The sequence below is a fragment of the Haemorhous mexicanus genome, chromosome 13 (assembly GCF_027477595.1).
Source record: "Haemorhous mexicanus isolate bHaeMex1 chromosome 13, bHaeMex1.pri, whole genome shotgun sequence".
Classification (NCBI taxonomy): domain Eukaryota; kingdom Metazoa; phylum Chordata; class Aves; order Passeriformes; family Fringillidae; genus Haemorhous; species Haemorhous mexicanus.
This window is the reverse complement of record NC_082353.1, coordinates 2,216,304-2,234,817: the sequence shown is the minus strand read 5'-3', so window position 1 is coordinate 2,234,817 and position 18,514 is coordinate 2,216,304. Positions and strand designations below refer to the sequence as shown.

Here is an 18,514-nt window from a genome sequence, read left to right as displayed (position 1 = left end):
CACTCCACTACTTCAGTTTCTTATGAACTACTTCCATGAAGGTGATACCATCCCAGAATATGCCCCCAGTGGTGCAATGCCAGAAAAATCAGTACATATGCTGATATGGAGTTCTGTCTCTGTATCTGTGGCAGTCACCTAGGGTTTGTGTGACAGCTATGCAGATCTTGGTTCCCAGTTTACAAGAACCACAGGTTTTTGGGTTTTTGTTTTTGGTTTTTGGTTTGTTTTGGTGTGTTTGTTTTACTTGCTTTTAATACAGTGCACACCGAGGTAGCATTTCCTTCCCTGTAACCTTCTCTGTCCTGGAGGAAAGTCAGACCATTGTGATTCTTTCTAATGGCTTCATCAGGGGAGAAAATAGCTACGAGAGAGAAGGAGCTGTTCAGTGAAGATTCTGCAAATCATCAGGCCTCAGTGTGGGGTAGAGTAGGTGTTTGATGAGAGTTTTGCACAGGTCTAGCAGCTCCAAGGAGAAGTCAGTGCTGTCGGTATTTGTCCCGTGTGCAGACATGGTGCCTGTGCAATGCTGTGTTTCTGTCTTTGATTCTCAGTGCTCTTAACACGCTGTTCACCAAACTGCTACAAGGCAGAAGGAAGTTAGGTTTGATCCACTTTGATTAGGTTTGCAGTATTCCTCTCAGAAATGCTGCTTTCAGGAAACAACAGCTCCTGCAGTGCTGTAATACCGTGTTCCAGAGGACAGCTTTGGTGTAATTACTGTTGATGACCTCTGGTATAATTACTGTTGATTCAGACACAGATGTATCAAAGGTGTATAGCAAGAATGTATTTTCTAAGCACGTCGGATGAACAAAACAAAGGAATGTTGTATAACTTTTTATGGAAGGGTGCACAAAACTACAGGAAGATTTTGATGAAATAAGAATTAAAGTTGTGTGGAGAGCTACCTACTGAAGTTTAGAACAGTAACTAAACTGCACACGAGCAGTGTGCCTCAGGGAGAAACATAACCTTGAATTTTGAGGGTTTTTCCTGGAATTATCCTGATAAAGGCTTCATAGGAAGCCTGGGAAGAGTGTGGGTCAATGGACTTCTGTACCAAGTATTTATCATTCAAGTCTTTGGGGTTTTTTTTGTGTTGTTGTTTTTTAGGAAGCGGCTTACGATTCAGGAAGCTCTGTCTCATCCATGGATAACGGTAAGACAGAATAAAGAAAAAGACCTTGTTGTTTTCTCCATGAGCAAAGCAGAGATCATATTCTCACTCTTACTGGTGTGCTAAATGGAAAACTGCCCCCTAAGTACTTTATGATGCACAAAGAGATGTACAGGGAGAAAATTGCTTGGGTCTGACCAAATCCTTGGATTTTTATTTCCTTTATTATGATAACATTCAAAAAGAAAGTAACAACGCTCTGATGTTTATTGCACATTACAGTATCCCATATTGGACTGGGCTTTGCATTTTTCCATTCCTCTCTGTTTGCATGAGTATATGCTGTGTGTTGGCTTTCTTGAATTGAGAGTTGACTGCAATCAAAATGGAAAATATGATTTCTCTGGAGAGAGAGCTGCTGTGTACCCCGTGTTCTGGTTTGCTTACATTTGTGTGTCTGCATGTATTTTTTCATAAACATTGCTTGCTTATTTGGGTAAGTCTCTTACTGAAAATACATTTAGCTAGACTCAGCTTGACTAATAAGGATTTTTGAAATTCAGTTTTTGCTTTGCATTGCACAAAACATTTGTTGGAGTGATATTAGGATTGTTGGTTTTCCTCTTACAAATATTGAGAGCTTTGACACTGTTAATTGCTAAAAATTAGCATGAAAATAAAATGAAGCCATGTTGTTTGCACTTATCACATTGGAATGAAAGCACTTACCACATTCAGTTCTGGGCTTACGTGTTTGGTGTTTGTTTCTTTTAATCAAATGCACGAAGGAAAATCTTTGTGAGCAAAGAATCTCCCAGCATTTTGGAAGCCCTTTGTCCCTGCATCCTTTGTGTAGAGTTTTTGAATTGCTGCAGTCTTGTAAATGTTCAGTAATATTGGTTCCTCTGTCTGACGACTCACCAGCTGAAAGATGAAACCAAAGTCCAGGAAAACAAGAAGGTGGAGAATGCGCAGCTGAAGACGAAACGCCTCAGGGAGTACACCATAAAGTGCCACTCGAGCATGCCCCCCAACAACACCTACATCAACTTTGAGCGCTTTGCCCGCATTGTAGAGGACATTTCCCGTGTGGAGCAGGGTTTCAGCACCTTGGCTGCATCCCATGATTCCTTGCAGGAGGACATGGATGCTCTGCTTTCCATTTATAATGAGAAAGAAGCTTGGTATAAAGAAGAGAGTGAAAGCGTGAGGCACACGCTGTCCCAGCTGAAGTATGAATACCGTAAAATGGAGTCCCTGAAAAGGCACTTGCACCATGACACTGCGGCTGTGGGCGCCAGTCTCGCAGGCGTGTGCGGGAAATACGCTGAGCTGCAGAGCAAGTATGAATCCCTCAGACAGGAACTCTCTGATGAAATCAAGTGGATACAGGATTTAATGAGCAGTTTTCAACTGGAAAATGAAGCCTGCGTGAATGGAAACTTTCACTGTGTTTTCAACAAAGATATTAATGAATCACTAATGGAGCTGTTAAGTAGATCTTGCTGTGAAGAATTCCTTGCAGGGTTGAATCTTGATGTGACAGAATCCCATCAGTAACACTGAGATCAGGCTAAGTGCAGGGTTTGTTGCTTGTTTCAATGTACAACAGTTTAAAAAGGTTCCAGTACATAGATTCTACACAAAAACATGACCTAGAATTAAAGTAGAAATTCTGATGTATTGCACAAGCTGCTGACCGAGGCCATAATCTCCCAGTGGTTTGTAGTGTTGAAGTTGTTTTGGTTTATTCCTCTGTTCAGTGTCTGAACTCACAGGAACAAGATTATCACAGTGGTATGGACACATCTAATGCCAGAACCTTTGGTATTGCCTATATTTTACTCTGCATCATGTATTACAGATCCTAAAGATTACTAGGTAATTAACGTGGAATAAAGAATAAATCAGTCTGTACTTACTAGAAACTGGGTGCCTGGAAACTACTAAAAAGTCCCCTTATAGCATCTTTGGTTGGCTGAAGGAAACAGTTAGATAGCCCTGCTGCAGACTGTTCTATACACCTTATGATACAAATATTTGCAAAGGTTAAATCTGTAAATTAAAGCAAATGGCATAGTAATTTAGCTAATACTGTGGAAATTCGCTGTGAAATGGCTGTCAATGAAGAATTTTAGGATTAGTGTTTAGGCCAGTTGTGCAGAGTGAATTCTTTTACCATCAAAGGTAAGGTAAATTTTAAACTAAAGGATTAATCGACGGCTGAGTTTCCTGTCCTGTACCAAAGAAATTCTATTCAAAAGACACCATTGGGAACTTGTAATGATCAAATGACTGTGTAATTTTGCAGTGCAAATGTCAGTTTTAGACTAAGTGATAATATAGTCATCTGGTTTGTTTTCTACAGTGAAGAAGATTACAAAGCTACAACTAACTTAATCTAGGGTGTGGCATTTGAGACTAGTGTTCTTGCTATAAAGATTTTTTTTCCTTAGGTTTTACAAAGTAAAAGAAAACCCAACCTTGAATAATGCCCTGCTGACTTGTATTTCAAAGAAGTCGTTTGGTTTTACTATATTAATATGCACAGGTCTACCAATCTCATTTTTGAACACAATAAATAGTTATTTATGCAGGATGCAGTTGTTCCCTGGTGGTTAGTGACTGAAAAAGATGCCAAGTTTCTGTGGGCATTTGCTGCACGGTGACTGTTGTGCAAGTACAAGAATCAGTGAGATAATAGCTCAAGTCCAGCTAGAGTGAATCTTCACATATATGTATTAGAGTCTATCTTTCACTGCCCCTCCTCCTTCCTCCTTTTGCAGTGAAGTTAATGACCTAAATAAACTGAATTGTTGTTCTTCCTAATATGATTAAGAATAATGTTTCCTCATTTCAGATAAAAAGATAAAAGCATACTCTCATCTAATTTTTGTAGAGTACAGTGGACCCATTTACTGCCAGGTCCTTGTAAAGATGTGCAGAGGCTGATGCAAATTCAGAATTGTGAAAACAGTTATTCACTTGGGATATTGTTTCTCCCATCATTGTACTTGAAGGAGGATGGAGACTGGATGTGCTCTCTGTGGCATTGTTCTTGGCACAATATGTGAAATTTCAAAAGCTTCTCTCTAGTGTAGATAGCCAGGATGTGATCCTGGCAAGCTGGTGCTGATGGCTGGGGAGAATTGGGCTCTACTGTGACAAATAGTATTGAGCATTTTACATGTGTCCATTTTTATTGTTTCAGAATGCTTCTGCAGGTTCCTTTGAGCTGGAAGACCCATTAAAAACTGTCCAGGAGAACTGGAACACAGGATTTTATTGTCGGGGGAGAGAGCCTTAATTCCTAAAATGTAACTTAAAGCTTAGTGGCAGCTAGAATTTGCAGAGAACACTCTCAAGAAAGAGAGTCTGCCTCCCCACAGCTATGATCTCATATTCTTTGTTCATATTGATTTTCTTAATGAACAAATGCACTGGCACGATGAGAAGGAGCATTAAATGAGGCCACCTTGTTCCTGAGCATATTTGGGTGAGGGCAATGTTGTTGTGACTCTGTCCTTGAGGCTAATCCACTGCTTTTGAGAAGAGATCCTGATGATTTGAGAGAATGACAAGGTCACTGGGTTGCAGTGGCCTTAAAATGAAGAGGTGGTTATTAGCAGTCTGCAGTAAAGTGAGTTATTTAGAGTCGGTGATGGTTCTGCTGCTGAAAGGGCACTGGGAAATTTTTCATAATGATTGTACAGCTGACATTTAGCCAGTGACGTTTTTTCCACTTCAAATTGATTTCTGCTCGCCTGTTGCACCAAGCTGGCTGTTTGCAGCATGAGGAAATTATATTTAATGCCTAACTGTCCCAGTTCTGTTGAATGCAAATGGTTTGTACATCTAAATGAGAAGGGGGCCCAGCTGATAGCTTGGCTCCTTGAAGTGCTGCTGAGATAGCTGCAAAAATGCTAAACCTACAGCATTTGATGAGAAGAGTGAATTTGTTGTCTCAAACATTTAAAATTATTTTGCTGAAAAAGATGTTTAAATACTCACTGATGTGTTTTCCATTCTCCTTTGGTACTCTTGCTGTTTCAGGTGCATGCCTTGGCTGCATTCCAGTCCAGTTCAGTACAAATATTTCTGTGTTATCCACCTCCTCCATATGCAGCTCAGAATGGCTGGAATGATTGTCACTCCGTACTCTTTGAAGGGCTGATTCCTGGTCTTTCTCTTTTCACTCATGTCTGATCTGGCTTTGAACCATTTCTTTCTTGCAATCTGTGAGATTTGGTTTTAAAGTTTATGCAAACTTTGAGGTACTTTTGGAATTGAAATGTGCTTCATTTTCAGGACTGTGTCAGGATTTGTGGAACATCTGCTCCTTAACACCAGGCTGACATCCAAAGTGCTAGGCACATGTCTGAATTCGGATCTAAATTCTTTATTCCTATTTTTCAATCATCAGATATTGCAATTATTTTATTGCCTGGGTGTCAATGCCTTGTGCTCTCAAACTCTGGCTATGGTTAAAGGACAAAGCTGAAGGTTTTTCAGATAGCATGTATCCTTATCACTAATACTACATGACCGCTACCTTTGTTCCATTTTATTACAGTGATGTCATCTAGAGAAAAGGGAGATGGGGCAGGTGTGCACGAGAAGCACCTTAGCAACTTTACAAAGTGAAAGCATAGCCTTAGCACCCACTAGTTTTAGGATTTTATTTGCGATCAAAAGGGTCCTGTCTAGGCCCAGAGCGGGCTAGATTTATTATTTTTCTTCTGCTTTTACCTGTAAGAATCCGTAGCTTCCCCATCTTTCTTTCCGCCAGCTCCAGTGCACATGAGGTATCTTGCATATTTTATGCACCAAAGGGAGCTGAAGAATAAAATTGCTTTTTTATCTTCCAGCCTATGGACAAGCAACAGGCTTTGGTTCGGAAATCATCTGTTGTTAACATGGAAAACTTCAAAAGGCAATACGCTAGAAGGCGATGGAAGGTATGACAACGAGCCTTTAATCCTTCCACATGTGGCTTCCCAAGCCTGATGAGATCAGTGGGCAAGATAGAGCTTGAACGTAAAATTGTAACAGGCAGTAAATGAATGAAATGTGTTTGGATGTGTCTGCACTGGGTATGCGTGATCACATTGGTTTTCCTCCCTCTCTGCACAGCTTTCGTACCGCATTGTTTCACTGTGCAACCACTTATCGCGCTCGCTAGTGAAGAAGGCCCTGACACAAGATGAGAGTTCGGTAGGTGCATTCCTCACACGGGAAGAAGAGAAGAACTGGTCTTAGTGTGCAGTCATTTTTGCTGTCCTTACATGGATGCACAGCCCACCAGGACAGCAGTGGCTTGGAGTGGGAAACCAGAGGGGACCATGGCATCATTTGTGTCTTTAATGCTGCTGTATGTTCTGTTACTGTGACAGGAATCTTGTGCAGGGAGGGCCAGTGCCTTGACAGACCTTCTAGGGGCTAAGCACATTATTGTGTAAAGGAGCAGCAAGGAGCCTGCAGATGATGTCTGGATCCCAGGCAGTGACCATGGGTTGTGACTGAGATCTGAGCAGTTGCAGGGGAGCTCACTGCTCTTGTGCCCAGCTCTGTGGTGGAGGGTGGGGGACCCTGGCACTGCCTGTGACCTTCTGAAGTGAAACTTTAAGGGCTCTATTAGCTCTGCTCTTCTCAGTAGATGATACTGATAATACTGGAACAGCATGTTTAAGAGCATGGTATGTCATTTACATGAGACTTTGTGGCCTCTCTATTTCAGAGAAACTGTGAAAGTGACAGTGAGGATCTTTCACAAAGAAAAGCCCCTCTTCAGAGGAGAAGCAGCATATCATAATGGGGTGAAAATTCCATGGGCAGGAGACAGGAAACTTTCATCCTTGCTGAAGCAAGCAGCCTGGCAGCAGACTTGGACTTCTTGTCTGAGTCCTTGGTATGATACTTCTTGCTTCTCAAACTACCCCAACAATTGGATGATGGTCTTAAATGCCTCCTAAGCATTTTAGAAAATTGGGAATCGAGATTCCCAGGGAAATGCTACAGCACAAGCACCAGTTGGAGTGCTCTTATATGTTGAGTGTTTCAGTGATACTTCAGTGATACTGATGTCAACTGCACTCAGGGTGTAGGCTTTCTACTGACAATCTTTGCTGCAGAGTAATTCACATTCCGCCCAGTGGTTAAGACTGTGGGCATTATTATTTCAGTCAGGAAATTGCTAGCGAGTCATAAGGATTTTCTTTAAGTTCAATTTTTATAATTGTTAATAGCATAAGTATTTGATGGCAGGTGTCTGATTGGTTTTGTTAGCTGTGTGCAGTACTCTGTTATTGCTGCCACTGAAAAGAAGATCACAATGTCATTACATATCATAACCTTGATTTTGTGAACCTGGCAGTAAATAGTTCTGAAATGCAACAAGAACGTTGCTCTGGCCATGGTCTCTGCCTGAGGATTAGCACAACTCTCATTGTTAGTGTGAGTGCAACTGACTGTGGCACTGAGGTTGGCCAAGGCAATTTTTGGATGGAAAGGAGAAAAAAATTCTGTAGTGATTTACATGCACCCATATACAACATTTTCACGGAATGATGACAGGATGCCTCAGCAAAAAAAGGGCATTTATAAACCTAAAGCATGTGAAGAAATAGTCTTTATTAGACTTTGTTATTGCTGTCAATATTATTTATTTTCAGCAAATTGGAGACTCTGTAACACCTATTTGTATAGGTGCTGTTTACATGTAACCCAGACTGCAGACATCTGTATTTTATTCAGGGAGTTGTATCCAAAATTGAAGAAATAAGCACTTTGATATTGATGTAATATCTTTGCACAGGGAAGTCGCAACATTTAAAATACATTAGTTTCTAAGCCAGTATTGTTCAATTGGTACCAAAAAATGTGCATAGACTAGGGTATTTTTTCATTGAATGTATTTGCTGTTAGAAATTCCTATTTATTTTGCCATTTAATGAATTAAAAATCAGAAAGCAAGTCAATTAGAAACAACTATAGATGGATGAGGAAACTGATTTTGTTTGGCTTTACACTTGTCACCTCTAGGCTGAGGTTTTAGAGCAGAAGGTGTTGAAAACTAGTATCAGGTTAATTTTGATGGCTTCCAGTTTCTAAGAAAGAGATAAAACTATGCTACTTATATTTGTAACTTTGTATCCTTGCTTAGTTGGAGACTAAAATGCAGTTGATAAGAAATTACTTCTGTGGAAGGAAGGAAATGTATGAGAAGCTTCGGAGGAGAGAGGCAGAACGTAGGATTTGATAGAAGAAACATAAAATGAAGGAGGGAGTGGGAGGAAAAAAGCAGTGGACAGGAACGAGTATGAGAGGGATGTGGAGCTGATCCTGGACTGGAAAAGTTGGAGGAAAGGAAAGAGAATGTGGATATATGAATTGTGGAAGCTGGAGAGTGAATGTTTCTGCAAATATGGCACTGCATTTTTATACTACTTATTTAATTTCCATTTATTTTATATCTTGTGCTACCATAGCCTGTGACATGTGCTGGTCAAGGGATGAGATGCAGGGCATGGGCTCCTCTTCATATTCAATTAAAAGGCATATTTCTGAATTTTCTGTGTATTTCTTGAGACAGAATCCTCAAAAAGTGTCGCAGTAATGTATGTAGTAAGAGGGAGCAGTATCAGGGAAACCTGAAGTTTCAGTGTATCCTAATTCCAGCTGGAATAGAGTTAAATTTCTCCTTAGTAGCTGGTACAGTGCTGCGGCTTAGATTCAGTATGAGAATAATGTTGGTGATAATATGCTGATGTTTTAGTTGTTGCTAAGTAGTGGTTACCAGAAGTCTGGACTTTTCTGTTTCCCATGCTCTGCTGGTGAGGAGGTGCACAAAACGCTGGGAGGGACCACAGGCACGGACAGCTGACCCAAAATGGTCAAAGGGATATTCCAGCTCATGGAATGTCATGCTCTGTATATAAAGTGGAGTGAGTTGGCTGGGAGCCACAGGTTACTGCTCAGGGATGGGCTGGCCTTTGGTACATGGGTGGTGAGCGGTTGTGTTGTGCATCACTTGTCTTTCCTGGGGTTTATTCCTCTCTTTTCCTTTCCATTATTATTATTTATTATTATAATATTTTTCTTTAGTTCAATTTCAAAAACAGTTTTATCTCAGAGTAACCCTTGAGATTTGCTTTCCAATTCTCCTCCCCACCAGGGCCAAGGAAAGGTGAGTGAGGCGCTTTGTGGGGTCTAGTTGCTAATGGGAGTTAAACCATGGCAGTGTCTGGAGGCAATCTTTCATAAACAGAACACTAAAAATATATATTTTAATAAAAAGTTGCCCAGCTTACCTACCGAATTTTGCTTTCTGCTTTCCCAAGGATGTGGAAAACCAAACTGACTCCAAGCCAGTGGTATTTTTCTGAATTTCTGGACTTTGAAAACACCTTTGTTTTCCTAATTTGAGATTGTGGGATGTGTATGTAAGTTGCACTTCTGAAAATTAAGCCCTGGTTAAAATAGGTTGTTGGATCAGTATTGTGCTGTCATGGAGATGGGGTTATTCGCATGTAAAATCCTAGCAGCTACTGAGAAAGATGGGACTCCACAGAAAGGCAGACAGAGAGTGCAAGGCTGTGTGAAGCTCTGGCTTATTAATTCGACCTTTATACGGATGTAAGGTGGTGTTTTAACAAAGACGTTACAGACAGCTCACTGTTCAGTCTTCAGTCATCTTTGTGCCCAGGTGAGCTAAGGCCAGGCCTTCCTTTCTGGCACTCAGTCACTGCACGTGGCTCCCAAGCAGCTTCATTGCACAGAAACCACATCACGCCGCACTTGTCTCCATACAAACTCTTCCCTGACCGTTCCAGGTAGGAGCGTGCTGTGAGTGTAGAATCTCTTGTACTCAGGACTAATGTTGGTGATGCATTAGGAAGCTTTACAGGGTTTTCCCAGCTGTGGTGTTCTCTGTGTTCATCGTCCTGCCTGTCCCATGAAGTGAAGCTCAGCCCGCTCAGGGAGGCACAGTGTAGTTACAGAACCTGCTTTGCTGGGGGAAAAGAAAAATCTATTTTCTATGTATTATTCTGTTTTGCATTAGGGAATCTGGAGAGAAATGAAGTGATAGTCTGGGGAAAAAAAAGAAAAAGCATAGTAAAAAACCCCACAAAAGCCCACAAGTATTTTTATTAAAGTATGGCTATTTGGCTAGTTTTATTCTTATTTTAGTGGTGATGTTTTTTAATCTGCATATATTTTTTATTAGGAGAAACACTTATTTTTCATTTTTTGTTTGTTTGTTTGTGCCTGGAAATAGTACAGACTGTCAAAAATAGCAGAGATATTTGTTATTTGCTAATAAAATGTTGGAAAGCTGGACGGGTGTGTGTCTTTTTCCCTCAGCCCGAGCCCGGGAGACCGAGGCCTGAGGCGCGGCCCCTCAGCAGCACCTGTGGAGCCCACGAGGGCGGGAAGCGGTAGCGCCTCAGGGCAGCGGGAGGGAGCGGCTGGGGCCGGCGGCAGCGGGGCGGGTTTGTGCCGCCCCTGCCCCGCAGCGACGGCCCGCTGGGGGTGAGGGGGCTCATCGGGGCGCAGGTGGCAGGAGGGCCGCTTTGGGGCTGCGCAGGAGCCGCCACCGTGGCACCGCCTCGCCTTTTGGTCCGAGAGGGCTTGATGGGCCCGACAGACCGTGCTTCCCCCTCAGGACCCAGGTCTCCACAGCTCGAAGCGGTGTCCCGCACCCTCGGCAGCGAGGTAAGCCCAGCCACTGCCGACCTCAGCAGCTCTGCTGTTGCTGCCGACACCTCTGTCTGTGCTGCCTTACTCCATTTACTTTCACTTGCTTCTTTTTTCTTTTAATAAGAGGTATTGTTCCTGTCTATAATTGTATGTAACTCAAGGAATTTGTATGTGCAGGGAATATATTTAACAATGTTCAGTTGAGAATCAAAGAATTCGGAGGCGTTTCTTTTCCCTCGCTCATTTCTATATGATTGCTGTAACTGACTGACATTCTGTATTGCTCACATAAATGTCTGCTCTCTCTTCACATAAACTTCAAACTTTAACAACTTTAATGCTCAGACCATAGGTGATACATAATTTTCAGCATGTAAATTTCAGTGAGAGGAGTTAAAGAGGGTGAGGTGCACCTTGTTACTGGGCAGGGCTGGGAGGGAGCCATTACCTGTAAGTGATGATCAGCCTGATGAAGGGATGCTACACCAAACTTCATCTAGCTGGGGCACAAGGGGTCGGAGGCTTGTGGGGGGTGGCCAGGCCTGTACCCCTGCTGGAGTGACCCGGTGTGTTTCTGAGGCTCAGGGGCAGAAGTCTGGCCCTGAGGCAGAGCTTTTGATGAGTTGAGAACGTGAAGGTTTCAAATGGACAAGAAGTCATGGTCCTTGTCACGGTGAGTAACTTTGCTGAGGGAAGGGTGGATTAAGGAGGGACCTTAGGGAGCCGTGATGGAGTGGAGAATGGGCTTTGGCTGTCTGAGAGGATGGGAGGGAATGGCTGACCTGGCTGTGGGTCTGGGGCTGTTGTGTGTCCAGGGATCCGTGACCATGCCCTGTACACAGTGTTCCCCATATCAGAAACACGGGTGATCCAGAAGCCTAAGCAGGGATCTGGGTTCTACCTGCAACTCCTTGTGCCAGAGCCTGTCCAAGAGTCTCCTCGCAGTGTCATTGCTGGTGTATTTGCTGTTATTTTTGGGAGGTAGGTGCAGAGACTATTACTGAGCATTTGCTTTTTATAGCAGTTTGCTACAACTTGTGGCCATCCATCAGAAGTGTGACATTTTCCTGTTCTACTTGGAACCATGCTCAGTCACAGCCATTTTAGGGTGGGATGTATCTGCTCAACAGAAAACCTAAGAAAAATGGTGTCACATCAGTATTTCCTAAAATGTTTTTCCCAAGGATGAACCTTGTGAGCTACATACAATGTTTTGTTAAATATAATTGTATGAAGTATCTTGTGGGCATGTGAAAATTGTCTTAATATAACAATTATTTGGTAAAAAAGAAGCTGTTAGGTAATTCAGATATCTTTTAAATCGTTTTACTCTATACACATAAAATATGCTGTAATGTATTGATATTAAATTTCAATTTAGTTAGATTTACTGTTTGAAGTGTGGAAAAGCCTTTCTCGTTTTTAGCTTAGAGCCTCTCATTCAGCTAGCAAAGGACAGGAAATGCTACATTTGGTTTAGTCCTAGTTATGTAATTAAGAGAAAACAACATAAGGTTGGAGGTTTGCTCTTGTTGCTGAGCCTTAATCTTGTTTTAGTTCATGCTGGGCCTTTAAAAGCTGTGGCATATAAAGTTAAGTCCTCAGAAGTCTGCAACAAGTGAAGTCTGATTTTGAAATGTGAATGACTCAAAGCTCATGATCATGAAAAGTTGGGAATATGTGATGCTGCTCTGTCATCTGGAGTCCTCTGTTTCCCTGCATCTGCAACTGGATCAAAGCAGAAAGAACGACTTTTCTGAGTCTGTCATAGGAGCGCTCCGCAAGCCAGTACTTAAATATGCAGTGTCCCCTGCACAGCGTGTGTCTGTGCCTGCATTTGTACTCCTATGAGCAAATCAACAAATTAGAGATTCCGGATCCTTTCCTGATGTTTGGTTATTCTGCCACGAAGAAATTCTACAGGACTCTGTAGGACATCTGGAATGACATAAAGCAGGTGGCTGTGTAGTTGAAGCAGATCCAAAGCCAGTTGGTGGGGGCAGATCAATTACCAAACATGGTGTGTCATGCTAGGGGTCAGAAGTTGACAGACCGTGGTTAACTGGTTAACAGGCTCGTGACTTATTGCCCAAGGTTGTGCTGTTACGCAAATACTGACCTACATTTAGAGTTTTTGGGTTTTTTTAATCCTAAGGACCGAATTCATAGAGCTATTCCATTTGACATACATTATGGGGTCGGCTGTCTGTCTCTGCCCCCACACACGCTCAGGATGGCTCTTGCACGCTGGGCTTCAAAAGATGAGACTGGACGCTAGGTTTTTTCGGTCTTCAGAATTGTTTATTATTTCTTATCTATAAAGTCCCTTCTGTGCCCGAAGGATCTGACCAGCACGGCAGCCAAAGGCACTCTGCCCACCCCCAAGGCGGTCGCATCTTTTATAACAAAAATTACGTATGTCATATTTACTTTTTATCTTCAATACTTATCATCTTCGTCACTAACTACACCCTTATCTCAGACCAATCCCCAAATGCCAACATCACTCCAGAAGATGGAAGACAGGAAGAAGAAAGAAGTGCTTGGTGGCACGCCCTGATTCTTCCATCTTGTCTCTACAACCCCCCCTGTACCAAAACCCCAAAATTTGTGATTCACCCTATAATGATATCTTCCTTTTATTATTTACACTCGAGTGATTTTCGCAGGTTCCATTTCTTCATACATCGGTGGCACATCTCTAGATGGATCAAAATTAAGCCACTAAGTGCTTTTGGCAACATTCTAAGACTCTCGAGCCCCCCAAGGGTTCTCTCGGTAGCTCTGGACATCAGGAGTGATGTGCTGAGCTCCCACAATACATAACGCTGGAAAAAGCATAATTTACAGGAGAATATATGATCTCGCAAAGTTATTAATACAGAGTCTCTACTGAGACTGGAATGCCATTGTAAATGGAGCCATGCTTATGAAATGACTGATCAGTTAGTGGAGCAAACTGTATAAAATTATTTAGATCTCTAGTTTTGGGCTTTCTAGAGCATGTAAGACAACTTACGATTTTCTTGAGGAGCGTATCCTGGTGCTACTGATGGAGAGGTAAAAATAGTCATGTATGTGGAGCTGCAAGGACCTCAGTTTTTGCTGTAGTTTGTAAATATAGAATTTTTAAGACTGCTGTTAGAGGAACCTGGGTAGTGCTTCTTTCAGGAGGGACAGCTGTATTTTCTGCACACAGAGATGTCTCAGTTGCACACAGTGATGTTGAACAACTTCTGTCCTTCAGAAGCCTCTGCTCTATGGAGCAAAAGCCGCTTGTTTCCTTCCCGTAGTTTCTTTTCATAGTTAGCTGTAGCAGCTCCATTCCAGAAGTGATTTCCTGGGTCTCAGTGCTCAGAGCCAATGGGTGTTGTCCCCTTGTTTTGCTTTGAGAGCTGAGGCCATTTAGTCACACACAATGGTGTGTGCTTAAGGTGTTTGAGCTAAAATACAGAAATGGTCTTTGTGTGCCTTGTGGCTACCAGAGGTCTCACTCCCTTCTCAGCTGAGAGCCCTCAACACCAGGGTAGTGACAAATGCTCACTCCCTGTGCTCTGAACAACCTCCCTTGAAGAGAGGGAGCGAGAGAGGAGCTGCAGCACCTCTGGTAGCTGTTGGAGGACTTGGCTATATCTGTGCAGGAGGAGCTTGGTGCCTGGTTCCAGGTGACAGTTCAGGGCTGCCTCCAGAGGTAGACACTCTCCCATGGTCCAGTACAGCGCGGAAGGAAGGAAGCCTTGAAAGAGGAGTTAGGTTTCAGGTATGCATTTTTTATTCTGTGAGTTATCTAGGGCCCATTAGTAATTACAGAAATGTTTTTCTATTATGTGTAGAATGATTTAAGGGCTCTCATGAAGTGCTGAAAAGCACTTAAAAAGCTTTTTAATTTTTTTTTTTAATGGTGGGGAAAAGCACTTGCAGTTTTTTATTTTAACCTGCTGTAGTAGGTCCCTGCCCTTCAGTGTCTTTTTTGTAGGGATTGAATGTGCCTCAGAGAGCAGGCAGTTTGTTGGATATGCTAATTAATAATTGTAGAGTCACACCAAGGGTTTTGAACATTAGCACATATCAAAGTTGCTGTTTTTAGTGGAAGAGTTCTTAGAGCCTGCCAAACATGGGTGGGGTGCAACTGAGGTGGCACAGACTGCATACCATGGCACAGACAAAGTGCTTGAGATAGATAGCCTTATCAGTGAGATCCATAAGTTCATAAGGAAAAGTCTGCCAGCTTTCGCTTTTCATAAAATATTGTGGAAAAAAATGATGCAGTTTTCATGAAAATGAAAAGTTTGCTTTTTGCATCATAAGGGCTGAGGAGGCAGAAAACGTAAGTTCAATGCATATATTCCATCTAGGAAAGTATGGTTTGGGGCAGATGTGACAGGGGAGGTGGGGTTTCAGTCACTTTAGAAACAGCAGTAAGAGTACCTGGAAGGGAAAGACCTCTGAACAAAATCTCTAGAGAGCAGAATGAAGATAAATGTGCTAGTACACCTTTCTAAATTGTCAAACAAGGGAGTACGTTTGCAAGAGTTGGTGAGTTCCTTTCTTACTGTCTTTTGATGCAGATTTCTTGCCTTGTTCTCCTCACCCCAAACTGTACTTCCACTCAGATTTTTCATTTCAAGGAGCACTGACTGTTTATTTCTTTTAAAAGTCACTGGAAGAATTCCAGATATTCATTCTGTTTGTTTTGAAAATCAACAGGCTACAGACTGTTAGAAATGGAACTGAGATTTTTTTTTCCCCCATTGATGAATTATGAACATTTATTCTGTGTAATGGCTTTGGCTCCACTGAGTAAAGTAAAACTTAATGGAGTTTTCAGATGGGGTTTGATAAGTTCAGTTACATGGGGCAAAAAGCGCTGTGGGGAAATAGAGGCTGTTTCACCACCGGATGTCATACCAAGTCCATGTGTCTTTAGAACTATCTGTTCAAGTAATTTATGTCTAGTTTTAAAGGTAGACCAAGCAGGGTCTCACACCACTGAAACTATGTGCTGCTAGAAAACTCTTATTAACAGAAAAGGGCAATAAAAATTTCTTCTGTCAACTTAAACCAAAATTAAAGCACAGCAATACCTGAATGTGAGAAAAATGGCCATGCTGCCTGCAAGTCTGGGACATGACTTTAAATGCCTTTTGGGACAGGGTCTTCATGACAAAACCTGCACTAGCGTGCCTTAGCTTCAAGCAATTCCTGTAATTGAAATTAATTAAAATGCTTACTAGATGCTGTGATCTGAAGTGTGTGTCTCTCCCTTTGTTACTGTTGTTACTGCTGATATAAAAGGGGGTGCCTGATCTTTAATAAACTGCATGATCTGCAGGAACTTTGAAAGATTTTGGCAAAACAGTCTTATTTTGGGAGACACAGATCAGCAGTCAAGGAGGTGAATTTTAGCAAGGAAGAGGACTGACCTGTCCCTATTAGTGTTTTTGTGAGGATTAGAGCTTCTTAGAAAACGTGCTGGAAAATCAGAGGGCCAGGTTCTGGGGGGTGCTGCTAGCTGTTCAGGAGCTGCTCTGTGGATCTCCAGTAAGTGATCCCTTGCACATAGCTGAGGTGGCCTGATGCTTTTTTTTTGAGTGGTCATTATTAGGGAGCCACCTCCTTTGCCCCCTTAACAGATACCCAGTATACAGTACAGTTAAGGGGAGGCTGCTGAAAAGGTACTTTTTATCTGCAAGTGGTAGATGAATACTCTTCTGGGGCTGTGGTGGATGGAGCATTTCCTTCTCCTTCTGTCGTAGCCTGGAAGCAACACCCTGAGTGATAAAACTCTTACTGCTCCAAATGGCACTGACAGGAATGTGGGATTGCCAGACCCACCAGGTAACAGGGCTGATGGAGGGAATACTTTGGGCTCCAGAAGGGTGACTAAAGGCCTAAAGGAAACTTTTCAAGCAGTCCCCACATGGTTTGGCCTATGTTCCTGACTCTGCACCCAGAGAACTTTTCATTTGTGAAAAGAATTAGATTCTTTTCCACTCCCTAGAGGAAGAATCAGTGAAAGTCCCTCTTCTAAGACTGCAGAAAACAAATTTTCCTCCAGAAAAAGTTGTATATTGGGGGACCAAAAGGCACCTTTCAAAACAGGTATTCTAGTATCTTTGTTCATGTCTCCTACTTGAGCATCAAATGAGCTCTGGGGGGCTTTCCTGGCAAGCTGATAGAACGCATGCCCTTAAATGACTAAATCAGTCTGGTTCCATTTTTCTCCACTGCTAGTGAGCAGCACAGATGCTTCTGATTCAAGTAAATGCACCTCACATGGCAATGCTTGCCATGCTATGCATTACATCTGTGCCAGGACTTGAGAGTGGGTTCTGAAAGATGTTTTGGGTATTGAGTCTCTGCACCTGAGGTTAAGGCTGATAAAGCAGTTGATAAAATAAAAAAAAAAAAAAAATCAAAATTTGTTAGGGAGTTCAATTAAGCCATTGTCTAGTAAGTATTATTAAGAGGTGCTGAAACGTTATTTCTCCTGGCTTTGGTTAGGACCAGTGTCTATCTCAGTCTGCTTTGAAACTAACTAAACTTAAACCTGCAAGGTGATGTGCAGTAATTAAGAAAAATAATTAATAAAATCAAGAAAAATCTGCTTGGAACCAAAACGTGTGACTTGCTTAGTTTAAGGCAAAAAAAAAAATCTACAATTCTCTGTCAGAATGTATTTCTTCTCAGAAGAAATGGAAAAAGAAATGGAAGAAAGAAAAGGAAATTCAACTCCAGCATTGTCATTGGGCTCTAAGAATCAGTTGAAAAGCTAGTTTTCTGTATTGAATCAACACTAGTGTTCATTTGTTATCAAGTTAAGACATTTTATTTGGTAGCAAAGGAAAGCTAAGAATGTTTAAATGCTCCTTCACACAGGTTTCCCCTTACCCCACCCAGCCTTTTATGCTTCTTTGTACTTGTAGCAGCTTTGCTTAACAACTCCCTAGAGAAACAAGAGATTACACAGAAGTTCTGTTGAAAAAAAAAAAAAAAAAAAGAAAATCCGAAACCACCAAATTAAAAAAAAATTGGAAAGTTATAAGATCTTATGTACTTTTCAAATCAATTTTTATGCAGTTGCTTTTAATCAAGCTTTCATAATGTTTATCTACAGTAAACTTTTTCTGTACTTAATAGCTATGTACAGCTATTGCCAGCCAAAAGAAAGGTCATGTTAATGTCCTAGTATCATTCTAATTGCATGAAGTAAAGATTTTCTCTCCTTTCTCCTTAAAGAATTTTTTCTTTCTAATCAGTACTGCAGCTTTCTTATGCTCTGTTGAAATAGCATGTTAGTGAAGCTGTTCTCAGGCAAAACAGTTCATGCCAGACTCGTGGTTTTCACCCGAGCACATGTTAGGTCTTAAGTACTTTGGAAGTGACACACTGTTTACTTTTGAATTTTTTTCAGTAAAAATGTAAATTGGACAGTGATTTTGAGGGCAGCGACTTGAGAGAAAGTTATGTGTAGAGCTATAAAACGTTAGCCAAGATCTCTTCTGATCCAAATGCTAAAGATCAGCAGAATTGAGATATATTGTAATAAAAATGTATGTGGTCTTCAAATGGCTTAGCTAATTAACACATAAAAGAAACTAGCAAATTTGTTAGAGTATTCTATTTAAAATCCCTTACCATGTTTGTACATGGTGTCTGAGCACCGTCTAGTTGTGGGCAGCTTTCAGAATGGTC

General features: G+C 41.7%; 1 protein-coding gene across 4 annotated transcripts in view; it reads left to right on the top strand.

Annotated features, from left to right (window-relative positions):
- The window catches only part of DAPK2 (death associated protein kinase 2), a 49,795-nt gene extending 39,338 nt beyond the window's left edge, over positions 1-10,457 (top strand). For 3 of the 4 annotated variants that reach the window (XM_059857864.1, XM_059857862.1, XM_059857863.1), the window contains 2 exons: positions 1,117-1,162; positions 2,045-3,949. In XM_059857864.1, coding sequence (XP_059713847.1) covers positions 1,117-1,162; positions 2,045-2,680 — 682 coding nt within the window. In that variant the 3' untranslated portion in view covers positions 2,681-3,949. Of the gene's footprint in view, positions 1-1,116; positions 1,163-2,044; positions 3,950-5,988; positions 6,079-6,253; positions 6,335-6,857 lie in introns of those variants that run through there. The other variant, XM_059857865.1, reaches the window with a different exon arrangement.
- The last annotated feature ends 8,057 nt before the right edge of the window (positions 10,458-18,514 follow it).